The sequence below is a fragment of the Ursus arctos genome, unplaced genomic scaffold (genome assembly GCF_023065955.2).
Source record: "Ursus arctos isolate Adak ecotype North America unplaced genomic scaffold, UrsArc2.0 scaffold_12, whole genome shotgun sequence".
Taxonomy (NCBI): Eukaryota; Metazoa; Chordata; class Mammalia; order Carnivora; family Ursidae; genus Ursus; species Ursus arctos.
Window position 1 is genome coordinate 72,346,408 of NW_026622786.1, and position 25,901 is coordinate 72,372,308.

At 37.7% G+C, this 25,901-nt stretch overlaps 1 protein-coding gene across 4 annotated transcripts in view; it reads left to right on the top strand.

The window, feature by feature from the left end:
- FOXJ3 (forkhead box J3) overlaps positions 1–25,901 on the top strand; it is a 144,432-nt gene that overhangs the window by 18,690 nt on the left and 99,841 nt on the right. For all 4 annotated transcript variants that reach the window (XM_026498354.4, XM_044383921.3, XM_044383923.3 and 1 more), the window contains exon 2: positions 3,577–3,637. In XM_026498354.4, coding sequence (XP_026354139.1) covers positions 3,594–3,637 — 44 coding nt within the window. In that variant the 5' untranslated portion in view covers positions 3,577–3,593. The remainder of the gene's footprint in view (positions 1–3,576; positions 3,638–25,901) is intronic.

Here is a 25,901-nt window from a genome sequence, read left to right on the forward strand (position 1 = left end):
GGGTCCTGGGATAGAGTCCCATATTGGGCTCCTTGCTCAGCAGGGAGCCTGCTTCTTCCTCTTCCTGTCATTCCCCCTGCTTGTGCTCGCTCGCGCTCTCACTTTCTCTCTCTGACAGATAAGTGAATAAAAGCTTTTTTTAAAAAAAAAGATTTTCCTTTATTTGAGAGAGGAGAGAGACTGAGCACAAGTTGGGGGAACAGTGGAGGGAGAGGGACAAGCAGACTCTGTGCTGAGCGTGGAGCCCAGCGTGGGGCTTGATCCCACGACACTGAGATCATGACTGAACTGAAACCGAGAGTTGGATGCTCAGTTGACTGAGCCACCCAGGTGCCCCTATACTAAGGGTTTTTATTCACAAGTTTGTACAACCGTCTCTGCTATCTAGTGCCAGAACACTTTCATCATTCCAGTTAAAACCTGGTAGAAGTCACTCCCCGTCCCTCCGTCTTTTGGTCACTACTAGTCTACTTTCCAAACATATGGTCTTTTGTGTCTGACTTCTTTGACTTAGCATGAGGCTCTCAAGGTTCATCCATGTTGTAGCATGTAACAGGACTTCATTCCTTTTTATGGCTGAATAATAATATTGTATATTATGGATATTGTGTAGATATGCCACATTTCATGTATCCATGCATAAGTTGAACATTCGCTGTTTTTCCACTTTTTGGCCATTATAAATAATACTGCTCTGAACATTTATGTGCAAGTTTTTGTGAACATACGTTTTAAATTCACTTGGGCATGCACACACATGTACCTGTGCGTGTGTATGTCCGTCTGTCTGTCCCCAAGAGAATTATACACACACGTGTGTAGGGTTGAGTTGCTGGGTCATATGGTAACTTTTGGAGGAGTTAACCTTTGTTTTTGCTAAAGCTGATACTGTAGAATGTTTTAGAATGTGATTTAGAATAAAAATGAAATGGGCTGGCTCACTCTCCAGATTCTCTAATCTCCACCTATCCAGTCTAGACCATAGGACAGCCTACCTGATATGTAGATTTGTTAGGGTCAACAGAGCAGGTGCATCCACATCACTGCCTGTAGAGTCCTGATGTAGTCCTGAGTTAGCTCTACCCAGTAGCAGAGTTACTTACCTCTTTGGTGAGGAGTGGCCTAAGAGCCTAGGAGTGTTTAGAGAAGTAATTTCTCATAGAAATCAAGAATTGGAAAGAAGTGTTCTGTTTTAACAAAGGCAAAGAAAGGACTGTGTCATTTTATGATAGGAAATACATTAAAGAATAATGATGAGTTTTGTTTTGAAATGACAAATTTGGGTTTTCCAGGGTGGAATGTTGTTAAATATTTATGTTTAGATATTTTAGATTAGGAGATTGATCCCTGTTAGTGATACAGAGTTGAGATTCATGCAGTTAATTGAAACAGGAGTAGTTAAATCATCCATAAAGTAAAACAGTAAAGTGTCTAGTAATTACCATATCTGGAAATCTTTGAGGTTCTGATTCTGCAAACTGATGTTTCAGCTCTATCTTACTCTGAGTGCTTGTTTCCTTCTGGGTTTTGTGATTTTTTTTTCCCTCCCTCCTTCTGGGTTTTGTGATTTTTTTTTTTTTTCCCTCCCTCCTTCTGGGTTTTGTGATTTTTTAAATTGTGTATTTATTTGTTTATTTACTGATTCATCTTCATTTTTGTTTTTAAAATTTATTTTTTTAAAGATTTTATTAGCGAGAGTGCACATGCTAGAGAGAGCACAAGCAGGAAGGAGAGGGAGAAGGAGGCTCCCTGCGAGCAGGGAGTCCAATGTGGGGCTCATTCCCAGGATCCCGGGATCTTGACCTGAGCCGAAGGCAGACCCTTAACCGACTGAGCCACCCAGGCGCCCTGTGAATTTATTTTGGTACCTCATCTGTGAGAATTCTTCTAGGCCTTTATCAAAGGCACATTGCCCAGGATTTGCATTTGCTTTTCTCAAGGATGGGTGGGGAATACTACCATTCTGGGACTACCCTAAACCAAATTTTAAGTATGAAGCTTTTAAAACCATAATCTAGGTGAGAGTCAGTTTATGGTTATGAATATCAGAGGAGATACTGTTTTACTACAATCATAGTCCCCCAACCCCTTGTTGGCACTCAGTGCCAAGGTTTAGAAACCATTTTCCTTGCTATCTCTTGGGTAACACCTGGACTTTGCCTCTTGTACCTTGAGCTGCCTTTGCCTTCTGAGTGCAAACTGGAATTCATAGGGTTTGGCAGAATGCCTTGAAGGTGAATGAAAGCTGGTTTCAGTACCCTGCATACTTCCTTAGTTTCTCTGTTATATTTAGTTTTTGGCCTTGATTGGATGTTATTTTCCTTCAGGATTATTGATTAATTTATAAAGATTTTTAAAAGATTTTATCCAGTGTTTGTAATTTTCAGTGACATGTTGATTAAGTTATCTATTCTGTCATTCTAGCAGAGATAGAAGTGCCTTGTCTCCCTCCAGTGCCTGCAGGAACGATTAGATGCTGGGAATTCATTCAGCCTCTAGATTAAGGGTTATAAACTTGGGGCAGAATCTGAAGTTTTTTTCATATTTAGAAAAGAAATTCTAGTATTTAGAAAAGAAAAATCAGGAGATTTCAAGTAGAATTTTGGATATCTTGCTTCTCCTGAAAAATTAGTTCTTCGAATATTGGGCTTGCAATCCTGCTTAGCAGCAGGTGGCTGGAACTGGACTAGCAGCTGATCCATCCCCTACAGTGTGAACATGTTTTCTTTAGTTGCACATAATCTCTAGCATTTGTGCAGTATATGCATATGTATATGCTTATGCCCATTCCAACTTCTCTCATTCATGTTACCTGTAGACATTTGTGGATCATCCTTGTGCCAGGTAGTAGTACTAATAGACAATTCTACATTTGTTCATTGATTTATTTAATTCTAATAACCTGTAATTTGTCCCTGATGAGTAAATAAAATTATATAGGCAGTATTTATCCCCAGGTTACAGATGAAGAATCTGAGGTTCAGTGAGGTTACATAAATTCAAGGTCTCATAGTGTCGTAGTTGAATTTGAACCCAGAGCTTCTTATTCAAAACTCTTTCCATTTGAATGCTATTTTTAACTTTCTTTTAAGCAATGGAACTGTTCTTCACATGAAGTCTTAGTGAATTCTGGTATAGAAAACCAATGAAGATAGCACTGTTTTGATTGAAGAGTAGATGGGGTGGGGGACAGTTATGTGAGGATGGGAACCTGCATACTCAGCTCTTTGGTCTCCTTTAGGCACTTCTCTGGAATCAGTAGGATTCCACTAAATAGTTTGGACACTCTCTCTGTATAACAAGCATAACAATTTGTTAAATTTTATGAATTTTCAGCTCCTTTGGATGTTACAGTTATACTGTGTCTGTTTCTCTTATGCTTCCTGGTCTGTCTGTCTTCATTATAATTCCATCTATTGTTTAATAGCAGTTTTGATTCATATAGGTATTTGTTCAGATAGTGGTGAATCTTTTGGCCTTCTATTTGTTTTCAGAGTGTTTTAATCAGAAATGAATCTTATTTATAGTTTAATTTACTTTGGAGCTTCTGATAACTAACTTTTCTTTACTTTTCAGATTCTCTTTGTGGCCAGATGGGTTTGTATGGACAGGCTTGTCCATCTGTAACTTCATTAAGGTGAGTGTTCTTTTTTCCTTATTGGAACATGTAATGTTCTAAATGTTACACTGGTCAGGTCATACTAGAATGAATTTCAAGGTGAGGTTTGTAATAAAATATTGTTTGTTTTGTCAGACAGTGCTATTTGATGGGTTGGGAGATGTTTCTGCCTGCAGAGATATTTGTGGTAATGGGATTTGGATTTTAATTTCCACTTAGCGAATTTACATATGTTCTTGTGTATGGAATAACAAGATTTTTATACTTAATTTCTTTTAAAAAATATCCTTTCTACTTGTTTTAATTAGAAAATACACAGTAAATTTTGATTGCTTTTGTAGCAGATTAAATAAGACTTGGTGCTAGTTTTTATCTCTTTCTGAATTATGATGTAAACATGATACCTAGATTATCCTCATTTACACTAAATAAGTAAAGCTTAAAAAGTAGGAACTAAGTTGTATACAACTCAGTAGCCTTAGATTTTTTTGAAGTTGCTAAATCTCTTCTACAGATTAAATCTTACGTGAAATCCTGTGAATAAAACAGATACAGGACTTTTCTGTTTGCTTATTAGGGTTTCATGTTCTACCTTCACAGTTGCCCCTGAGGGATTGATACAGTTCCCAGAGCACAGTTTGAAAAAATAACCTAAATCTAATCTGTTAATTGGAGTCTTTGAGACTTGAACATGGAGTGTGGATGGCAGTACCTACTGAACAAGTAACTGTTGGAGCTAGGTGTATCATTTATTCATTCAGCACACTGAGCACCGAATATGTTGTCAGGCAGTCTTCTAAATGCTAGGACTCTAGCAGTGAACAGAACAGATAAAAATCCTGTAATCATGGAGCTACATTCTAGTGAAGGGACAATTAATAAACAAGAAATATCTGTTAGTATGTGTGGTGCCAAAGTAGCACAAGAAGTATGTTAGTGACAGTGATGAGGGCTAAGGTGAAAAATAAAATAGAGAAGGGGAATGGGAAATACAGGGGTGTGTGTTATTTTAGCCAAGGAAAGCTTTATTGAAATGGTGACATTTGAAAACCTGAAAGAGTGATGGATTCTTTCATTTTGTGTATGTGGAATGTGAGCATTCCAGGCAGAGGGAATCCAGGAACTGATAAGGCAGGAAACTTGCCTAACGTGTTGGAGGAACAATGAGGAAGTCAACATGGCTGGAACAGAGTAAGTGATGAAGAGAGTTGGGATTGCCCAGTTTTGGAGGGCAGAAGGAGAGAGAGGAGGAATAGAAAGTTGTTAGAGCCATGAATGCGAAGTCAAGGAATCCTATTGCTTGAAAGCAATTCTAGAATGACATAGAAGAAAAATGAATTTGCATATTTAAATACGTGAACTTTCAGCAGGTCGTGGCTGGTTATCCTTTGTCCTCAGTAGAAAAGCTTTACTCTGGGCCATTATGGCACTTCTTTCCCTGAGAATGCATCTCTAGCTTAATGTGGAAATAGATGGAGAGATTGCTTTTCTACTTTGCTAGAGTCCATGTGTCCTCTGTCCCTAACTAACAAGGGACACCTATATAGCTCTGAAAAGAACCTTTAAAAAAAAAAAAAAAGGCTATGATCATTTAATTTCCAAAGCTGCTGTGGAACTAATTGACTTAATAGTGATTACTGCCCAGTATGATGGGAAGAGTCATTTTACCCTTTTTTTATTTTGAATATTTAAAACTTTGGATATGGTTACATCGGGCTATTTTGCAGACTTTGATCTTCTACTGATTAGACTTCCTTAAAGATATTTTAGTTGTGGGATATGCTGAAATAATCCTATACTAAAGTCATTGAAATTTTAAACCTCTTTGAGTATTTATGTTTAGGTTTAAGCTTGTATGTGACATTGGGTTAGGAATAATGTATATCTAACTTGTTCTTGGTAGAAATTATTATAGAATTGGAAGGGATGATGAAAGAAAAGAACCATAAGTTATTTGATAATTTGTAACACTGTGTTATAATTCCTGTGCATAATATTCTAGGATCAAAATTTTTTGTGTATATAGCTATACATTTAGCATTTAATTAGTACTTTGTGGTGTCTGAGTTGGGTTATTTAGTATCCTTATATACATCTTTCATTTCTGTAATATTCTGTATAGTCTGTCTATAAAGCAGAGAGTTCCTATTCTTAAATGTGTGGGTAGAAAACCATTGTTTGTCATCATTTTTTTTTTTTTTTTGTAACTGGGAGCAAGCATTGAGTTTGATATAAGGAAAAGGAGAAAAGAATGACTATTTTTTGATGGTGGTGGTGGGGGAGAAACCTGGATTACTTAAAGACACAATAAATCTAGTCTACTTTTCCATAGTCTTCCCCAAACCAGAAATGGCCTCCCCAGCAACACTGTCCAAATAGGTATAGAGCTGGAACTCTTTAACTCAAACCCACTGACAAACGCTTGTTTGCCATACCTCTCTTGTATGTACTACCTCTGTATCTTGTGTTATACTATCTGTATATCTAGAACATGGCTAGATGGAAAATAGGAAGTATATGAATTGGTGGAGAAGAACTGGATATGTGTGTCTGGGAATGAGAAAATGGGTAGGCAGGTAGGGATTTGTAGGTATAGGTAAGAGTGGGAGTGAACATTTTATGTGTAAATGAAGGTGGGGGTGAGATGAAAGTATGTGACATTTAAAAAGTTGGGTAGGATAGAGTAGTCACTAAATCGGATTAAACCCCCCTTCACTCTTAAATATTTAGGCTAACAAACAAGTATTGTTTTTTGTAGATGATACTGGATATTTAATCTGAATATGTTAGAATTATTTTTAAAATTGCACTTGCTGTATTTTATGTATTAAGTAATATGTTTATTGTAGAAAATTTGGAAAGACAGAAAGAGAGCCATTGTTAATGTCTTTATATCATGTAATTCTATAACAGTAGATATATTATGTGAAATAGAAAAAGGCATCCCGTATTTTCTTTAAAGGAATGATTGCAAAAGATTTTGTAGCGATAGCAAGATACACTCTTTAATTTAAACTAGGTATTTTTAATTGACACTTTGTTTTTCTTTGCTTGTGAATATAGGTAGCATTGAATTTTAGCAGAACTTACTGTAACAATATTATATTCTATATAATGAGACTTTTTTTTTTTAAATCAGGATCCTGTCGGGGCAGAAATCACACCACTTGTTTGAACAGAGATATTCTAACAGAATCATTAACTGTGTATAAAGTTGTTCAGTAGGTAACAGAAAAGATAAAAATAAAAACTAAGTATCGTGGAGAGAGACGCTTCAGGAAGCATCTACCAGCCCCAATGGCTTAGAGATCAAAGGGAAAACCTAGAGACTTAGGAGAAAGGATCCTGTAGAACCAAAACTCAGACCTTTGAGGAGAAAGCACTACCTGGCTGGTGCTGGTGTCTGAGCTCAAAAGAGGGGTCCCATGGGTTTGAGACCCAGACCCCTGAGGAATGGGTATTGACTGGTCTTTGTGTCTTTCACTGGGGTATGATGAAGATAGTTCCACAAGTCTTGGGAAAACTATAAACTGGATTCCCTTATACAATAGGGAGGATCTCCTGTTGTGGGGGTGAAGAACTCTTTGTTGGGGTAATGCTCTTATGAAGCCCAAAGAATAGACAGGAAGGCACTAGTATCTTTTTCCTTCTCCAGGGTTTCAGTCCATCTTTAAATGCTCCCTCTTGGCAGAGTCTTATAGGAAACCACCTGGCAAATCACAAATGTGGTTTGCAGAGTTCCAGTTTTCAGCATCATTAAGGCAGATTGGGAAGTGGGGAAGGGAGTTTGGAGCTGAGAGGTAAAGACTTAATAACTTGTTCCAACAAACTACTAAGTAGAGCATAAAAAGATGTTTCTTCACATCTGTTTTGCATACAGTGTTTATGTGATTTTAGTAGAATACTTACATGTTGCTGAAAGAAACAATCCTAATTTTGTAAATCATGTGAATTTATATTAAAAATTGATGTAAGATTCACAGATATTCCTTGCAATCTGAATCAATTGCATTCATATCCTGAATTTGGGTAGTAAGAGTCTAGATAGTGAATAGTGAGTCCTTTACATTTGTTCAGTTCCTCAGTTTTGGATAATAAGAATGAGAATTCAGATGATGATTGATATGGTCTCTATCAAACAATAGAATCTTAAAAATTTAGCAGAATCTGCTTGATTCCTGAGTTGGTATAAGATGTTTTTGAATACTGAGATGTAACCTGTATTTTATTTCCATGTACAGATTCAGTAAGAGCAAAATCTTACCGAAAAAGTAGAAACTTTCCTTGAACCTTTGCTTTTTGTAGACTAGTAAACACACGTGTGTATAACCTACTTCTTTCACATGTTGTAGCAATAGACTGTTGTTATAATTTGGTTTGATTAAAGCAAAATAAAATTTGATGTTTCTTTAGACTTGTTCAGATGAGGCCCTTTCTGCACTGCCTGATATTTGTTAGAGGATTGATTTTACAGTTCACATGTATATAAATCCTGGGACACTGGGGGTTATCAGTAGGACTATAAGTAGTTTCTGGTGACACTCACTACCTTCTACCTGAGATCTCTTCCTTTTGTTGTTGTTTTTCTATTTTTATCCCTTTTTGCACTTGCTTTTTCCTTTTTGTTATGCTTCTCCCTTAAATAAATCTTTTTTTATTTTAGAGAGAGCCCCCCCTTGCAGTCTGTGACCTGGGGGAGGGGCAGAGGGAGAGGGAATCCTCAAGCGGATTCCCTGCTGAGCACAGAGTCCAATATGGGGCTCTATCCCACGACCTTGATATCATGACCAAGCCAAAATCAAGTTGGCCTTTTAACTGACTGAGCCACCCAGGTGACCCTGTTAATGCTTCTCCCTTAAAGATGCCTTTTCTTATTGATCCAGTCTGTGTGTTTAGGATATACTAAGAGACACATGGGGATATTTTAGCATCAGAGAAGCTCATGTGTTAGTGTCCCAGATGAATTTCCTGTCCATCTGTTTCCTCATTTCTCTTCTCTTGATATTGATGACCCTGCTATTTAGAATGACCAGAGAAGGGTAGTTTTATTTTAAGACCTCCTGCTGCCTTGTTTCTAGTAACAGGCTTGGTATTGTTAAGGCAGCTCTGGTATATAGTCTTAGAATTAGGTAGATAGAGGTTTAAATCTCTGCCGCATATTGCCCATATGATCTTGGAAAGTTACCTCACTTTTCCCAATTTTGCTGTAATAGGGTTGTTAATGCTTACCTCACTGGTCTGTTAGAATTCATGGGATAAAATATACACATAGGTCACCTGGCATGTTTTTTCCTCTTTTCTCTTTTTCAGCAGTAGAAAGCAAAAGGGATCATCATTTTTAGAATGAAAGAGGACAGATTTGTATCCTTTGCTGCCAGCTCAAGAACATAGGGATTTGTTTTCTCACTTCTATTTCCCCTCGCTCTGAATTCTTAGATTCTAGAGTATCTACCAGCAGTGTTCAGGTTTGCAACTGGCCTTCAGGCTAAGAATGTTGCTGACATTGAATATTACATGTTTGTTATATTCATAATTTTATGCTATTAGGTCTCTCCCACACAGTGGCAAAAATAGCTTTTGCATTATCATGCCATAGTTCAACATTGTTACCATGTTTATTGAGCTTTTGGGGGGAATTGATAGAATCCATTAATTTGTATGTTTAGGTGTGGCATATTCCAATTAAAGAGTAATGGGAAACCCTCTTAATTTTGACAATTATAGAAACTTTTCTAAACATATTTTGAACTTTTCTGGCTTACTTTGTAAAGCTTTACTGTCTGATATAGTAACTACTATTTGGCTACTTAAATTAATTAAAAATAAAAACAAAAAAATCAGTTTCTTAGTCACAATAGCCATATTTTAAGTGCTCAGTAGCCACACATGGCTAATGGCTATCATACTGGGTAGCACCATACATTTCCATTGCTGCAGAAAGTTCTGTCGGACAGTGCTGGCTTAGAACATCCTAAATGTAATTTAATCTTTGATCTAAGATGACTGAATGCCCTAGGCCTTCCATTTCTGAATATTAGGTATTGAAGAGTATCATTGACTAGTCATTGACTTAAGGACATACAACTGAAAGTTACTTTTGTGACTAAATATATTGACTTTGATATCTAGCATTCATGGTGTTCTTACTACTAGACCAGGCATTATTTAAGCATTTTAAAGTATATTAATTAAATCCCTCCAACAGCTCTATAAGTTTGGTGCCATTATTGTCTTCATTTCGTAAATGGGGAAGTAGAGATACAAAAGTTAAGCTTAGCTGAAGGACATGCAGTGAATAAAGGGACAGAGCTGGGATTCGAATGTAGGCCTTGCTCCAGGGCCCATGCTCTTAATCACGAAGTTCTGCCTCTTGGTTGTTAGTATTCATCATAATTTGGGGTGTTTTCTTAAAAATGAGGGATGTCAAAAATATTTCACTTAATTGAGGATATATAAAAATAATTATAAAATGGAAATATCAATGCAGGAAACTAGAAAGACGTGATAGAAAACTAATGATTTGTTCTGAAATATGTTCTCTAAAATTGAAAAAAAAAATCTTATGATGATAGGCAAAAGCTTTTTTTTATGGGGAGATGGTGGAGAAATTTGAGTTGTCATGAATTCATATATGTGGGGGAAATAATATCAGCGGTAGTAGGGAATACAAAGCATCCCTGGGTATATTGGCAAAGTAAAAGAGGAGTTAAATATAAAATCTGGCCCTGTCAACAGTGTATAAGGTATAAAATAATACCGAAAAATAAAAAAGTGTTATGGTTTGATTTAGTGAACTTATTTAAACATTTTAATGCGTATAGAGTGGTATCTCTGTGATTTTAATTTGTCTTTCCCTGTTGACTAATGACGTTGTACATCTTTTCATGTTCTTGTTGACTACCTGTATGTCTTTATTCAAATCTTTTTTTTTTTTTTAATGATTTTTTATTATGTTAGTCACCATACAGTACATCCCCGGAAATCTTTTGCACATTTTAAAACTGGGTAGTGTTGTCTTACTGCTTTGTAAGAGTTCTTTAAATATTCTGGACATGATTTTTCTGTTAGAGCAAAAAAGTTTTAAATTTTTTGTTTCCAGTTTCTTTTTTCTTTTGTTTTTTTCTTTTTATGTCTTAGCTGAGAAATCCTAACTACTTCCAAATCTCTCTCTCTGTCTCTCTCACACACACACACACACACACACACACACACACACACACTTAAAACAGCTTCAAAAAAGCACCTTTATGGAGATGCAATTGACATAGTATGATTTGATAAGTTCTCCCTCATAAAATTACTAGCACAATAATCCATCATTCTCAGAAGTTTCCTGGTGTTGCTGTGTGATTCTTCCCTCTTGTCACTTTCTGGGAGATATCAACTGATCTGCTTTTCTGCCCCTAAATGTATGTTTGCATTTTCTCAAGTATAGAACTGGAACTGTACAGTATGTATTCTTTTATTTGTCTGACTTCTTTCATTTAGCATAATTACCTTGAGATTCACTGGTGTCACTACATGAATCAGTAGTTCGTACCTTTTTGTTCCATTGGATATATGTGCAACAACATTTACTTGTTGATGCATATTTGGATTGTTCTCCAGTTTTAGCTATTACAAGTAAAAATGCTATGAACATTTATATGTATGTCTTTCTGTGAACATATGATTTATTTGGGGTGAATACTTGAGAATGAAATGATCGGATCATATGGTAGATTTATGTTTAACTTTTTAAGAAACTGTCAAACTGTTTTTGAAAGTGATGTACTGTTTTACATTCCCACTAGCAGTGTGTGAGAATTCTAGTTACTCCATATTTTTGGCACACTTGAGCACAGTTCTAGTAGGTATGTAGTGATACCTCAGTATAATTTTAATTTGTGATTTTTTTTAATGACTAATGATCTTGAGCATCTTTTCATGTGCTTCTTTACCATCATATATCTTCTTGTTGATGTATCTGTTCAGGTCTTTTGCCCATTTAAAAAAATTGGGTGTTTTTTATTAAGTTTTGAGAAGATATATGCTTTGTATTTTTATATATTTTAAGATATATGCTTTATATATTTTAAGATATATGCTTCGTATTTTCTTCCAGTCTGTGGCTTGTCTTTTCATTCTCCCAGTGGTGTCTTTTGAAGAACAGAAGTTTTTAATTTTGATAAAGTCCAACTTACCAATTGTTTTATTTTATGAATTGTGATTTTTTTTTTCATGTCTTATGTGGGAAATATTTGCTTAACCAAATGTTACAAAGGTTTTCTCTCATGATTTCTTCTAGATGTCTTATAGTTTTAGCTTTTACTTTCAGTAGTTCACTTTGCAGGTTTTTGTGTATGTGAGATAAGGGATGTTGTTCATATTTTTGTCATACAGATAACCAATTGTTTCAGCATCATTTTTTGAAAAGTCTTTCCTAACTTGTTTTGGCACCTTTATTAAAAATCAGTTGACCAGTAAAATAAGTGAAGGGGATTAAGAAGTATAGAATTCCAGTTATAGAATAAATAAGTCATGGAGATGAAAAGTATAGCATAGGAAATAAGTTAGTAATATTGTAGTAATGTTATTACTGGTCAACTTACTGTACTTACAGTGGTGAGCATTGAATAACATAGAATTGTGGATTCAATATGTTGTACACCTAAAACTCATGTAACATTGTATGTCAACTATACTTCAGTAATAATAAATCAGTTGACCATATATGGGTGGGTCCATTTTTGGACCCTGTTCTGTTGATTTATATGTCTATCCTTTTACTAAAAACCACTTGTCTTGGTTATTGTAGTTTTACGGTAAGTCTTGAAATCTGGTAGTCGTAAGTACTCTTTTCTCTTCAAGTTGAGAAAAGAACCTGATAATTCAATATATGCTTAATGGTGGGTTGAAAGTTGAGGTAAAGAAAAATCATATTTACAAATTGCCAAGTAAATTTTTAGAAGATGGTAAAGAACTTGATTGAGCACTTGGGAGGCAATAGGTCGTTCCATTAAGAAAAGATTGTGATGATTTGTGGAAGAAGTTGCTATGCTTGATGAGAAGAAAAAGGATAAAGTCTGTGTTAAAGACAGCAAAGCTGAGAAACTTTGAAGTGATGATGACAAGAAACAAAAAATAGAAACAAAAATGTCTTTGGGAGCCAATAGTAGAACAAGCAGGATAAATCTCTAGGCAGAGAGACTCCCTTAGGGTCTACTAAATTTAAGCTTTTTATAGTTTACTAGGAAACGTTCTACCCTAAATAGCACTGGGGTTTCTATGGAAGTTAGTCCTTTTCAGACCCTTTCACACCATGGGATGATAATCAGTATTGATGTATTATGTAAGCTGATAATGATTGATGTGCTGTTAGAAGAGAAGGTCTGTTCATTTTGATTTCAACAGTATGGGCAGTTGACTCAGTGAAATTCCCAAAGATTCTAGCTTAACTCCTTCCCACTTTTCGGAATTACCTCAATGAATATGCCTTTGACTGGTATAGTTCTGTAGTTTTTCTCTCTTTCAGTGATTATTGTTTTAAAGTTTAGAATTGAGTGTCTTCTCCACCCAGACCCCTCCCTCTCCACTCACTTTTAAAATTTTTTGGTCATTTCTTAGGAAAACTAAAGTTTGTTTAGTGTAATAGACTGAGTTCAGTCTAATTTTTCTTTTAACCTAGCCATTCTTTTTTTTTTTTTTTTTTTTAAGATTTTATTTATTTATTCGACAGAGATAGAGACAGCCAGCGAGAGAGGGAACACAAGCAGGGGGAGTGGGAGAGGAAGAAGCAGGCTCATAGCGGAGGAGCCTGATGTGGGGCTCGATCCCATCACGCCGGGATCACGCCCTGAGCCGAAGGCAGACTCTTAACCGCTGTGCCACCCAGGCGCCCTAGCCATTCTTGAAATTGTGACAAGGAATCTAAAAATAGACATTAGAATGCATTTATGAACAACTCTAACTCAAGAAATATATGCATATTATAGACATTCCGTATTGTTAAATGGCTGTATGTCAAATTACTTAAGAAGACTTAAAGGAAATTTAGAGGTTGATTTTTGGCCTTTTCAGATTCTGTGCACCTCACGAAAGGCCTGATGTTACCTACTTGTTGTGGCCAGGGAAACTTAAATGACACCAAACATTTTGATTTATTTATTTATTTATTTATTTATTTATTTATTTATTTATTTATTTTTAAAGACTTTCGTTATTTACCTGAGAGAGTGAGAAAGAGCAAGCACGAGTTGGGGGGTGGGAGGTAGAGGGAGAGGAGAAACAGAGCCTGATTGGGGCGGGGGTGTTGATCCCAGGATCCTGGGATCATGACCTTGAAAGGCAGATACTTAACTGAGCCACCCAGGTGTTCCACGATGTAGAACTGAATTCAGCTATTTTTGTTGTACGCTCTACACTATGGAGACTTCATTGACAAGGGAGAAAACAAGCAAGCATGTCATTTTTTTTTTTAAGGGGTCTAATAGTTGTCATTTGTGTTCCCAGACATTACTCTGTGTGCCAGACATTAACTCTGTTTTAGGGTGATACATATATATTTTGTCATTTACTACTCACAGCAAATCTGTGAGACTTAAACAGGTTTGTTTGACTTGTCTAAGGATGCATTTGATAAGTGGAATTCAAGCTTTTTCAGTGACTCAAAAGTCCTTACTCTTTTCATTACATTGTGCTATATTGGAAACTGTGATCTTTGAGTTGGTAAGTTATTATAACATGGTTCTTAAATTTTTTGGTCTCTCAAAAATTATTTAGTATCCAAAGAGCTTTTGTTTATATGTTACATCTATTAAAATTTATTGTGTTTCTTAAAACTAAGAAAAAATTAAAATATTTATTAATTTACATAGAAATGACAGCAAACCCATGGTACGTTAACATAGACAATATGTTTTGTGAAACATTAAACATATTTAACAAAACAAAACAAAGTGAGTCAGAAGATTGGCATTGCTTTACATTTAAAAAAATTTTTTTAATTTTTTTTATTTTTTAAAGATTTTATTTATTTGCCAGAGAGCATACAAGCAGGGGAGTGGCAGGCAGAGGGAGAAGCAGGCTCCATGCTGAGCAAGGATCCTGACGTGTGACTTGATCCCAGGACCCTGGGATCATGACCTGAGCCGAAGGCAGATGCTTAACCAACTGAACTACCCAGGTGTCCCAACACTTTTGCAAATTTTAAAAACTGATTTAATAGAGACAGCTGGATTCTCATCTCTGCCTCTGCATTCAGTCTGTTGTGATAACACCCATCACATAGCATGTGAAAAGCTCCACTTAACACTTCTCAGAGGATGAGAGTGGAAAAGGCAGGTAACATCTTTTTTTTTTTTTTTTTTTTTTTAAGATTTTATTTATTTATTCGACAGAGATAGAGACAGCCAGCGAGAGAGGGAACACAAGCAGGGGGAGTGGGAGAGGAAGAAGCAGGCTCATAGCAGAAGAGCCTGATGTGGGGCTTGATCCCATCACGCCGGGATCACGCCCTGAGCCGAAGGCAGATGCTTAACCGCTGTGCCACCCAGGCGCCCCAAGGCAGGTAACATCTTATTACGGAAATTGTTTTGACCCTTAAGATTCCTTGAAAGGGTGTCTGGACCACACTTTGAGGACAACTGAATCCTAGACATCACATATAGGAGTTTAAGCTGTTCAGCATTTTCTGTGCATCATACTTAACCTGAAAGGTAAGACAGGATTACCTTCCACGATGTTAGCCTCTGCCAGCACTGATGCCATACTACTGGTATAATGTATAGTGAGTTGAAGCAGTATGGTTATAGAGAGGTTAGGATAAACACTTTAATGAGATAGGACAAACCATGTATTTTAAACTAAGTATAAGGAGTATTGATAGCAGATTCCGTCTGGGTTTTTAGCCTTTTTTTTTTTTTTTTTTTTTTTTTAGTATTTTATTTATTTATTTGAGAGTGAGCCAAAGAGAAAGCACAGGCAGGGGGAGAGGGAGGAGCAGACTCCGTGATGAGCAGGGAGCCCAATGTGGCGCTTGATCCCAGAACCCTGGGGTCATGACCTGAGCCGAAGGCAAACGTTTAACAGACCAAGCCACCCAGGAGCCCCGGGGTTTTTAACTTTTTTTTTTTTTTTAAGAGAGCAAGCCCCTGCACAGGTGCACACAAGCGGAGGAGGGGCAGAGGGAGGGAGAGAGAATCCTAAGCAGGCTCAAAGCTCAGCAGCACAGAGCCCAACACGGGGCTCGATCCAGGACCCTGAGCCAAAATCAAGAATCAGACGCTTAACTGACTGAGCCACCCAGGTGCCCCTGTGTGGTTTTTTTTTTTTTTTTTTTTTTTTAAGATTTTATTTATTTATGTGACAGACAGCCAGCGAGAGAGGGAACACAGCAGGGGAGTGGGAGAGGAAGAAGCAGGCTCCCAGCAGAGGAGCCTGATGTGGGACTCCATCTCGATCCCGGAATGCCGGGATCACGCCCTGAGCCGAAGGCAGACGCTTAACGACTGTGCTTACCCAGGCACACCCCCCCCCATGTGGGTTTTTAAATAACAGCTACAAAGATGGCTTTGAATGTTCTTTTGTTAAAGGGACTAGTGTTCATCAGTCTTTCCAGCTACTCAGAGACAAATTCCAGTAGGTGAGATTTAAATGCAAAATACAGTATTTACTTGATGACAGAATATAGTTGAGACCATGGTTAATGTCCAGAAATGTTTATTTTTCCTTCCTACATTATGGAGCAAAAGATACCTAAGATGAGAATTACACATATAGTGTGAAAATATCTTTTGACCACGTGATCCCTAAGTTTGTACCCTGAATGGAGTCTAACTATGAGCATGGCTTGTATGAATTTAGAATACAGTTTTATTATTTATTTTTTATTTTTTAAAGATTTTATTTATTTATTTGACAGAGACAGCTAGCGAGAGACGGAACACAAGCAGGGGGAGTGGGAGAGGAAGAAGCAGGCTCCTAGCGGAGGAGCCTGATGTGGGGCTCGATCCCAGAACGCTGGGATCACGCCCTGAGCCGAAGGCAGATGCTTAACAACTGCACCACCCAGGCGCCCCTAGAATACAGTTTTATGAATTTAAGATAATATGTGGAGTTATTTAGAATCTAGAGAAGAACAATAAATGTATTAGGGTTCCAAATTCAGATCCTATTGGAGAAGTTCTGGACTTTAAACTTCAGAAAAAGGAACCCAGGTTGTGTTAATATTGTAAAATATGTGAAGCATCATTATGAATAGAACTCTGACCAGTTCTCATTTTCCAAGAGAGAATTTAAAGAAATTTTCTTCTCTGTAGCAAGGGAGATCTAGGTTAGTCAGTTAAAACTTTTAAATTTTTTTTTTTTTAAGATTTTATTTATTTGACAGAGAGAGAGACAGCCAGTGAGAGAGGGAACACAAGCAGGGGGAGTAGGAGAGGAAGAAGCAGGCTCCCAGAGGAGCAGGGAGCCCGATGCGGGGCTTGATCCCAGGACCCAGGGATCACACCCTGAGCCAAAGGCAGACGCTCAGCGACTGAACTACCCAGGCGCCCCAAGTTAAACCTTTTTTAAAAAAAATCCCACATACCTTAGAGTTACATACCTTAGAACAGATTAAGTTGTGAACTTTTCTTCCCTTGAAGATCTTAAAGAATATTATTAGTCTCCAAAATAGGTAATACCAGGACTTTAAAAAATGACCAAATGAGGTTCTTTTTCATCTCTTACTTTATGGTAAATAACTCTGAAATCACAGTAGTTTTACAAATGACAGTTGTCTCACTAAATCGCATACATTTTTGCATTAGCTGTGTTGAGAATATTCTTGGAATTTTAGGGGGGGAAGAGAAGTTGTGAAAGTCAAGAGGTTTGAAGAGTCACCTACTATTTGTGTATTGGATTCCTTCTCCTAAATTATGATTCCTCCACCTGTATTTTCACTTCAAACCCTTGAGGATTTTTCAGCTTATTTTTATTTTTTTTATTTTTTTTTTTAAGATTTTATTTATTTATTCGACAGAGATAGAGACAGCCAGCGAGAGAGGGAACACAAGCAGGGGGAGTGGGAGAGGAAGAAGCAGGCTCATAGCAGAGGAGCCTGATGTGGGGCTCGATCCCAGAACGCCGGGATCATGCCCTGAGCCGAAGGCAGGTGCCTAACCGCTGTGCCACCCAGGCGCCCCTTCAGCTTATTTTTAAAAAAGGTCATTGCTTATAGGAAGTCTAAAGGCTCAGTTAGTCATACCTTTGTGGAGATTAGTTTGATACTGTCCATTTTTCTCCTAAATGGAGCAGAGATCAACTGTTTTGGAAAGGTGGGAGTTTTTACTGGAAGAGAAGAGCAAGTAATTTTGGAGTTTATAATACATTGGGGGCCAATATTAGAGGCTTAGGGCATGTGAGATGGGGAGAACTAGGGTATAGAGAGTAGTTAGAAGTATGCCAGATAGAAACCATATTGAAATTTTGTCAGGATTAAGCTGGTCTTGCACCAGGAAAATGGAAAAGCTTATTTCTTTTATTTCGCTGTTACTCCTTTGTCTCTCTGCTGCAAGATACCCAACTGGGCTTTTATACTCAAGAACTGTTGACTTAGAATTCCTTTATGGAATAAATAGGATTTTGTGGGCTGCTTCGGGAATCATCATCATATCATTTTATTTCTACTGGGGAAAAGTATGTTCTCAATTCTCATATATAGTCTACAAACAAAATTTTAAAACCTAATCCATCTGGGTCACTTTAGAGTAAATATGAGAGGCTCATTTCCATTGAGGCTGCTCAACGATTGTTGTGTCATTTAGGACATGTAAGTCTAAAACCACTGAGTAAGAGTGACAGCCATTTAAAATTTAGAAAATTCTGTGGTGCCTGGCTGGCTCATTTGGTGGAGTGTGCAACTCTTGATCTTGGTTGAGTTTCAGCCCCACATTGGGTGTAGAGATTACATAAAATCTTTTTAAAAAATGAAATAAAATTTAGAAAGTTCTGAACAGTATGAATTTGATAATAAAATTATTGACTGTGTGTTAGAAACTATTCTTAGTGCTTTGTATGCATTAACTCATTTAATCCTCACAGCAATCCTTTGGGTTGGGTACTGTTTTTATCTTCATCTTACAAACGAGGGAACTAAGACATAAAGAGGTTAATTTACTTCTGTAAGGTCATATAGTTTAAAGTGGAAGAGTTTGGATTCTAATCCAGGTAGACTTGCTCAAGAGCCTGTGTTCTTAATTACTAAGTTGTATCTTTTCCAATGTAGGATGCTGTTAATTTTGCTGAAATTGAGCTTAGAGTAGAAACTTTGATTTTGCTGGTATATGAAAACTAAAGTAATACCAGTTACTTTTGCTTGGAAATAGCTTAAATTATTACTTCATTTATAAGTTAAAATTTTATTTTATGTCATATGGTTATAAAATATAAAGCCAGTCTGTAGTAGATAATTTTATTTCTTTTTAGGTTTCCACCACAGTTTCCCCCTATGGGTACACCAGTATTCACATGTATTCTTTCCTATCTGTTGAACTTACTTGCTCTTTTCCCAAGGGAGACAACCCAGAGTTTCTTCCAGTCATTATAATTAGCTGAAAATCTAAGCTCTTTAGGTGCAGTCTCTTTCATCAGATCTTGGTGTGGCTTCTTGCTGTTCAAAGATCTATAAACTATAAAAGATGGTGGAGAAGGAATTCTACCTAATATATACTGGTGGAGAAGGAATTAGGATAACAGCAATAAAAGGTATTATTCAGAAAGGGGGATAATGGGAAACACTCAGTAGTCATTAGTGCATTATAAAATCTTGGTAGGAGTGAGAGTGACTTCTTGACAGTGTAATAAGTTCCTTGATTTTGCTCTTTGGTAGGGCCTCCATTGTCTCCTGTGCCTTCTGAAAGGTCCTACCTTGTCCATTATCTTCCATGGCCACATCTGAGATGAATATTAGTGAAGATGCCCTTTCTGGGAAATGTACAGCTTTTATAGCCTCTAGTTGATGAGCTTGGGTATTAATTTTGGAAACTTAAGAGGCTTTTGCAGTCTAGTCTCTTTCTCTCCCCCCACCTCCCATACAATTATCTTAAAATACTTAGTTTCTAGACTTTTTGCTGCTTTGATCCACAGTGCCTTCCCAGACAGAATTTTTCAGTGTGAAGACTGTGCCCTTTGTGCTCTGTTTACCCCAGGAATTTCCAGTCTTGTTTTGGTGCCTTGTAACCCCTTCAACAGTCAGGTGAAACCTGTGGATCCGTCTGAGAATAGTGTCTCAAAATTCACAAAATAAAGTACTTAGGATTACAAAGGAAACCAATTATATTGAAATATGGTTAGCAAAATATTAACTTTGAAACCTAGTAATGTGTGCTTTTAACATTAAATACAAGATCTCATGGCAAGTCTACACTAGCATAATTTTTAAGTAGTTAAGTTTAAAAGTTGAGATTCTGCAACATTAGCACGTGAGAAGAATACATGTGGGATTTTTATTGGTGGCAAAGTCACAAGTACTGTTAAAGATACTACGATTTGTTGTCTAATTTCATAATTAAAGGAAATGCTAAATTTCAGTTACAAGTTAGTGGAAATAAAGAGTATTTTTCCCCATCCAAGTTCATTGACCTCTTCTGGCTTCTGAGGGAAAGATGGTTCTGATGCGGCCATTTGAAACAATGGTGGAAATCTTGGGTGCGAAGACAATACCCTTACGACATTGCTTTTGTGTGGCAAGGTACCAGTCTTCTCTACTGCCAGGGCTGCAGTTTTGCAGCTACCATTCAGTTATTTTAGTTTGCTACTTGAGAAGCAGTTGGTGTTTTTTCAGGCTTTAAATTATAGGACTGTTAGCTTAAATTGCAGGCCATAGTCAGGGAGTTACTGCTCTTAGCAAATCTGCATTTTTCTCCTCTGCTTGCAACTCTAATTGAAGTTTATTTCTCTCTCGAACTTTAAGTGACAAGAAGGAGCCAACGCATGCCAACATTCTTAATTTTTTCTGTATTTCTCTCCTTGCCATAGCCTTAGTTGGCATATGGTTTATTCTCTTAACTTCCGTAGATGGCCAGATTTGACCAAATCCTTTGTCACTCTTTAAGGAAGTCATCAGTTTTCTAACCTGCAATATCAGAGTTAATGTTTGCCTCATCAACTCCTCTTGGAGGTTCTCTTACTTATATCACCTCTCTTACTTGTATCACCCCACTTCCCTATCCAGATTTCATGTTTGTTAAGAATTGCGTTGATCCACTGGTGATATCTGTTTATGGTAGTTAAACACATAAGAAGTCTGGAAGGTAGGCAGTTCAGGGCTTGGATGGCAGCTTCACAATTGTTTCACAAAAAACTCAGGAACCCAGATTCCTTCTCTTCTATATCCTCGGTGTATGGCTTCCATTTTCAAAGATCACCTTATTATCCAAGATGACGCTGGAGCAGTAGCTATTGTGTGTCTTCAGAGAGCAGGAATGGCAAGAGGCACAATGCCATTCAGAATGAAATTGAGATTGTATTCCTCAGGAAGAAGGTAAAAACAGATGGTAGGTGGCAGTTAGTGGTTTCTGCCGTAGACCTTGCTTCTGGTTGCCTTGGGTGCTAAGATTCTGTAACGGGAATTATATATTTAAAAAAGTATATATATAGGGGCACCTGGGTGGCTCAGTTGGTTAAGTGTCGGACTCTTTGTTTTGGCTCAGGTCATGTGAGATGGAGCCCTGTGTTGGTCTCTGGTCTCGCACTGGGTGTGGAGCCTGCCTAACATCCTTCTCTTCCTCTGCTCCTCTCCTCTCCCTCTCCAAAAAAAAGTGTGTGTGTGTGTGTGTGTGTGTGTGTGTGTGTGTGTATTCCTTGAGATGCATGTGATCAGAATTACTGCTGTAGTAATTATAAGGATTTCTTTTTGAGTTTTCAGTTGCTCAGTTTTTCTTAAGAGTCTTATGATGAATCTTTCTTGTGATTTTTCTTAAGTCTTTTAAGATGAAATGCCAAGTACCAGGAATAGAGTTGGAGGATTCAGGAATATCTAGTTCACGACATCATTATCCTCATTATTCTTACTTTCTTTGATGTCTTCTTACCTTTATTTAGGAAGCCAACAATATCTCTACCCATTTCCACCGGTTTTGATAACTTGAAAATTTTCTGAGTGATCCTCGGTTACTCGTTGGGAATTAGGGAGGTTGCAGAGGGAGGCCAAGCAATGTGTTAAAGTACCTGGAAAGTTTATTTAGGATCCTATCAGTGGCACTGTTTCATAAAGTGGGATTAGAGCTCCCACCGCCTCCCCATCTCATGACTTAATGTTGAGTTTTTATATCTTGATGCTGTTTACATTTTCATGTTATGCAGAGAAGATTCCTCACGAAACTTTTTTTTAGCAGTAGATATCATCATAGATTTAAGACATGTTTTCCATGCCCTGCTTTCTCTCATAAGTAACATTATCTTTTTATCTTTGCTTCTATCTTCCCATTTTTCTCTGCTGTTCCGAAACGGTCTCTGTTCCTGTGTGTGCTACTTGTCAGTCTGAGTCATACTTTTTTCTAATTCATAAAGGACTTCAATCCTGTGATTATCCTTACCTCATGCTTTTGAGTCTTTTTCTCTTTGGCCTCTTCCTTTTAGCTTGTCAGTGTGTATGGTTTCATTTGTTTGGGAAGGATCACACCCACACCTTCATGGTTAGTAACTGTTTCAATCATTTAACCATTATTTATTGACCCTTCGCTTATCATGTTTGTAGGTATTGGAGAGAGAGAAAAGAATAAGAAAATTCCTTCTTCCAAAGAGCTCATGGTCTCTGGGGAGACCGATAAAGATAGTTATAATCCTGTATAAGTCCGAGGTTAGAGGTGTTTATATGCTACTCTGGGAATAGGATATAGTTCAGTTTAGGAGATGGAAGATAAGAGTGGATTGACAAGGTTTTCTGGAGGGGGAGGTTGTTTGATCTGAGTCTTGAAAAAAAAGTAGAAGCTAGCTAGGCAGTGTTAGAAGGAAAAGACATTCCAGAAAGGAATGTTTTTAATCCAAATAACTGTGTTATTTTTCAGGTAACATGTACCTGGCATGGTGTTAGGTAGCATCTGAAGTATTAATTGTATGGTCACTGTTCTCAATGGGGAGGTGGGGGAAGAGGGAGTGAGGGTAGTAAGCTTAGGCGTATGATGCAATTATACATATGAAACAGCATGGTAAATGCCAAATTGAGGTTATAATTGTTCCAGGAATTTAGAGAAGGATTAATAAAAGATTAATAAAAACTAAAGTAGTTGAAAATGGGTTTCAATTTAGTATTATAGGAGAAAGGGAACCATTGAAAGTTTTGGGGCACAATGACAAGAAAACAGTGCCGACAGATTTCTCTTGGGGTGTATGCATGGACTCTGGAGGTGATTAGCAGAGAGGAGTGGTAAGAAATCAGAGGCTAGGAGGCCAGTTAGGAAGCTTGTGGAATGAGGTGAGGTAACGAGGGCCTGACATTTCTTAACCAGATTTCCATAACCAGATTCTTCAGAGCCTCCCATGCTGTTTTTAAATTTACCACCATCTGTTCTCTTACACAAGTGGACTTCTGTCATCACCATTCCATTAAGAGGTTTCTTTCTAAAGTTACTGATGATCTAGTCATATCTAATGGTTGTTTTTTGTGTTCTTCGTGCTTAATGGAGAACTGCTCTGGCAACCAGGTGACACACCAACAATGGAAGCACTTTACCTTATTACCAAGAATATATAAAATTTAGTAAATAGCAAACAGAAGCCCCACTTTTCAGAGTTTAAATTTAAGACATATTTTATAGTTAGTTCAGATTTGATCTAGCAGAACCGATGAAGAAAAGCACAGCAGTGGAGTGATTCTTACTCATGGTGTCTTTGATGACTAGGGACCATTTTCTTTCTAGCCTGTTGAGGTCTTTACTTTCTTCAATTTTTAGCTGAAGTTCTTCCTTCTCTGCCTCTGAAGGCTGCAGTCCATGTTGTCCTCTCTCTTTTTTGTACTGTTAGCAGCACCCAGAGCTCAGCCTTCTTTTCTTCAGTTCTTCCTTATGTTTGACCTTCCTAATTGGACTACAGGACAGGAATTTTATCATACTTTGTGTGTGTGCACATGTGTACAAAGTTTTACTCTTAACAGCCCTGTACATGTGTAATTATAAATTCTTAACTGATATAACATATATTAAGTACTTATTATATATTTACATTATATTACTGAGGCTCTCATAAAGTTTCAATTAGTGGCATTGGTGGAAGGAAGCAGAAGTTAAAGATGGTTCTCAATAGGGGGGCATCTGCAATATCAATTATATTCCAGGTTGGAACGTGCATTTATATTAACTTAGAAAATGTATGTTACTGGCTCCTTTGGGAGTTAGTGGAGCCTTAATTGAAGCAAATAGGATGACAACATGGTGGGGCGCCTGGGTGGCACAGCGGTTAAAGCGTCTGCCTTCAGCTCAGGGCGTGATCCCGGCATTCCGGGTTCGAGCCCCACGTCAGGCTCCTCCTCTATGAGCCTGCTTCTTCCTCTCCCACTCCCCCTGCTTGTGTTCCCTCTCTCACTGGCTGTCTCTATCTCTGTCAAATAAATAAATAAATAATCTTTAAAAAAAAAAAAAGGATGACAACATGGTATAATAATTGCCAATGTTTATAGAATGAAATATGAATAGTGATAGCAACAACTACTGTTAGCATAACCACCACCACCAGTAGCTAACATTTTTTGAATGTTTACTATTTGCCAGTCACTGTTCTCAGTACTTTTCATCAGTGAGTGGGTACTACTATGCTCATTTTACAGATGAGGTATGGTAGAAAAACTACTGGATTGAACATTGGGAGACCTGGGCTCTGATTTTACTTCTGTTAACTACTTTGTGAATTTGGTGAAGTCTTTAACTTCAGTAGACCTTAGTTTTTCATCTTTAGATTGAAGCGATTGGTCTCTGATCTCTAGGGTACTTTGCCCACTCATGTGACAACCTGTGATGTCTAAATTACATTATTTTCTTCAATTTTTAAGAAATATGTTATTTGAGAGAGAGGGAGAAAACATGAGTGGCGGAGGGGGGGCAGATGGGGTGGGGAGAAGCAGGTTCCCTGCTGAGCAAGGAGCTGACGCAGGCCTGGATCCCAGGACCTTGGGATCATGACCTGAGTCGAAGGCAGCCTCTTAACTGACTGAGCCACCCAGGCGCCCCTACATTGTTTTCTTTATTCCTAAGTTCCTGTAACTTATTTCATGCTAGCAACAAGCATTTCATATAATGCTAGATTATAGAGTGGGATGGTTAAGGTTTTTTTGTTTTTGTTTTTTTGTTTTGTTTGATCTCTGAAGGTACTGTATATATATAGAGAATTTTAAGTTCAGATTTCAGAGGAATATATGCAGTAGGTCTGGAGAGAGTTTGAGAAAGTGAAAAAGGTAAAACTGTGGATCAAAATGTCTAAGAGCAAGATAATAGGACTCTGCGGCAGTGCTGATAGAATCCTTATGGCTGTATCTTGATTTGTAATTGCTGTTGCTTAATCTGGTTTACTTTATAGAACATGGGTACCGTTGCCAGATAATCCTAGAGTAATATTATTAACTAATACTTAACGGATGTTTCTTCTGTGTATATGCTACCACATTTAATTCTCAGAGTAATATTTTAATTTTTAAAATAATTTATCTGAGAGAGAGTGTGTGCTAGAGTGAGCGTGCTCCAGTGGCGGGCGGCGGAGCGAGGGGACAGGGAGAGGGAGAAGCAGACTCCCCGCTGAGCAGAGAGCCTGATGCAGGGCTCGATCCCCTGACCCTGACTGAGATCATGACCTGAGGTGAAGTCAGATGCTTAGCTGACTGAGCCACCCAGGTGCCCCCTCAAAGTAATATTTTAACTGTAGGAACTATTCTTGTTTCATTTTGCAGATGAGAAAGCTAGAATTTATTTATTTTAAAATATTTTATTTGTTTATTTGTCAGAGAGAGAGAGAGCGCGCGCACACAAGCAGGGGGAGCAGCAGGCAGAGGGAGAAGCAGGCTCCCTGCTGAGCAAGGAGCCTGATGTGGGACTCGATCCCAGGACCCTGGGATCATGACCTGTGCTGAAGGCAGACGCTTAACCAACTGAGCCACCCAAGCATCCCTAGAAAATGCTGGAGCTTAGATATATTAATTAACATTTTCATTTCCTGCAGCTAGTAACTAGTAGAATTAGTATTTGAACTCTGATCTGCCTGACTTGAGACCCTATGTTCTTTATCAGTTCTGTATTGCCTCCCAGAAGTTCATATCCTAAGCACGAATTCCAGGCTG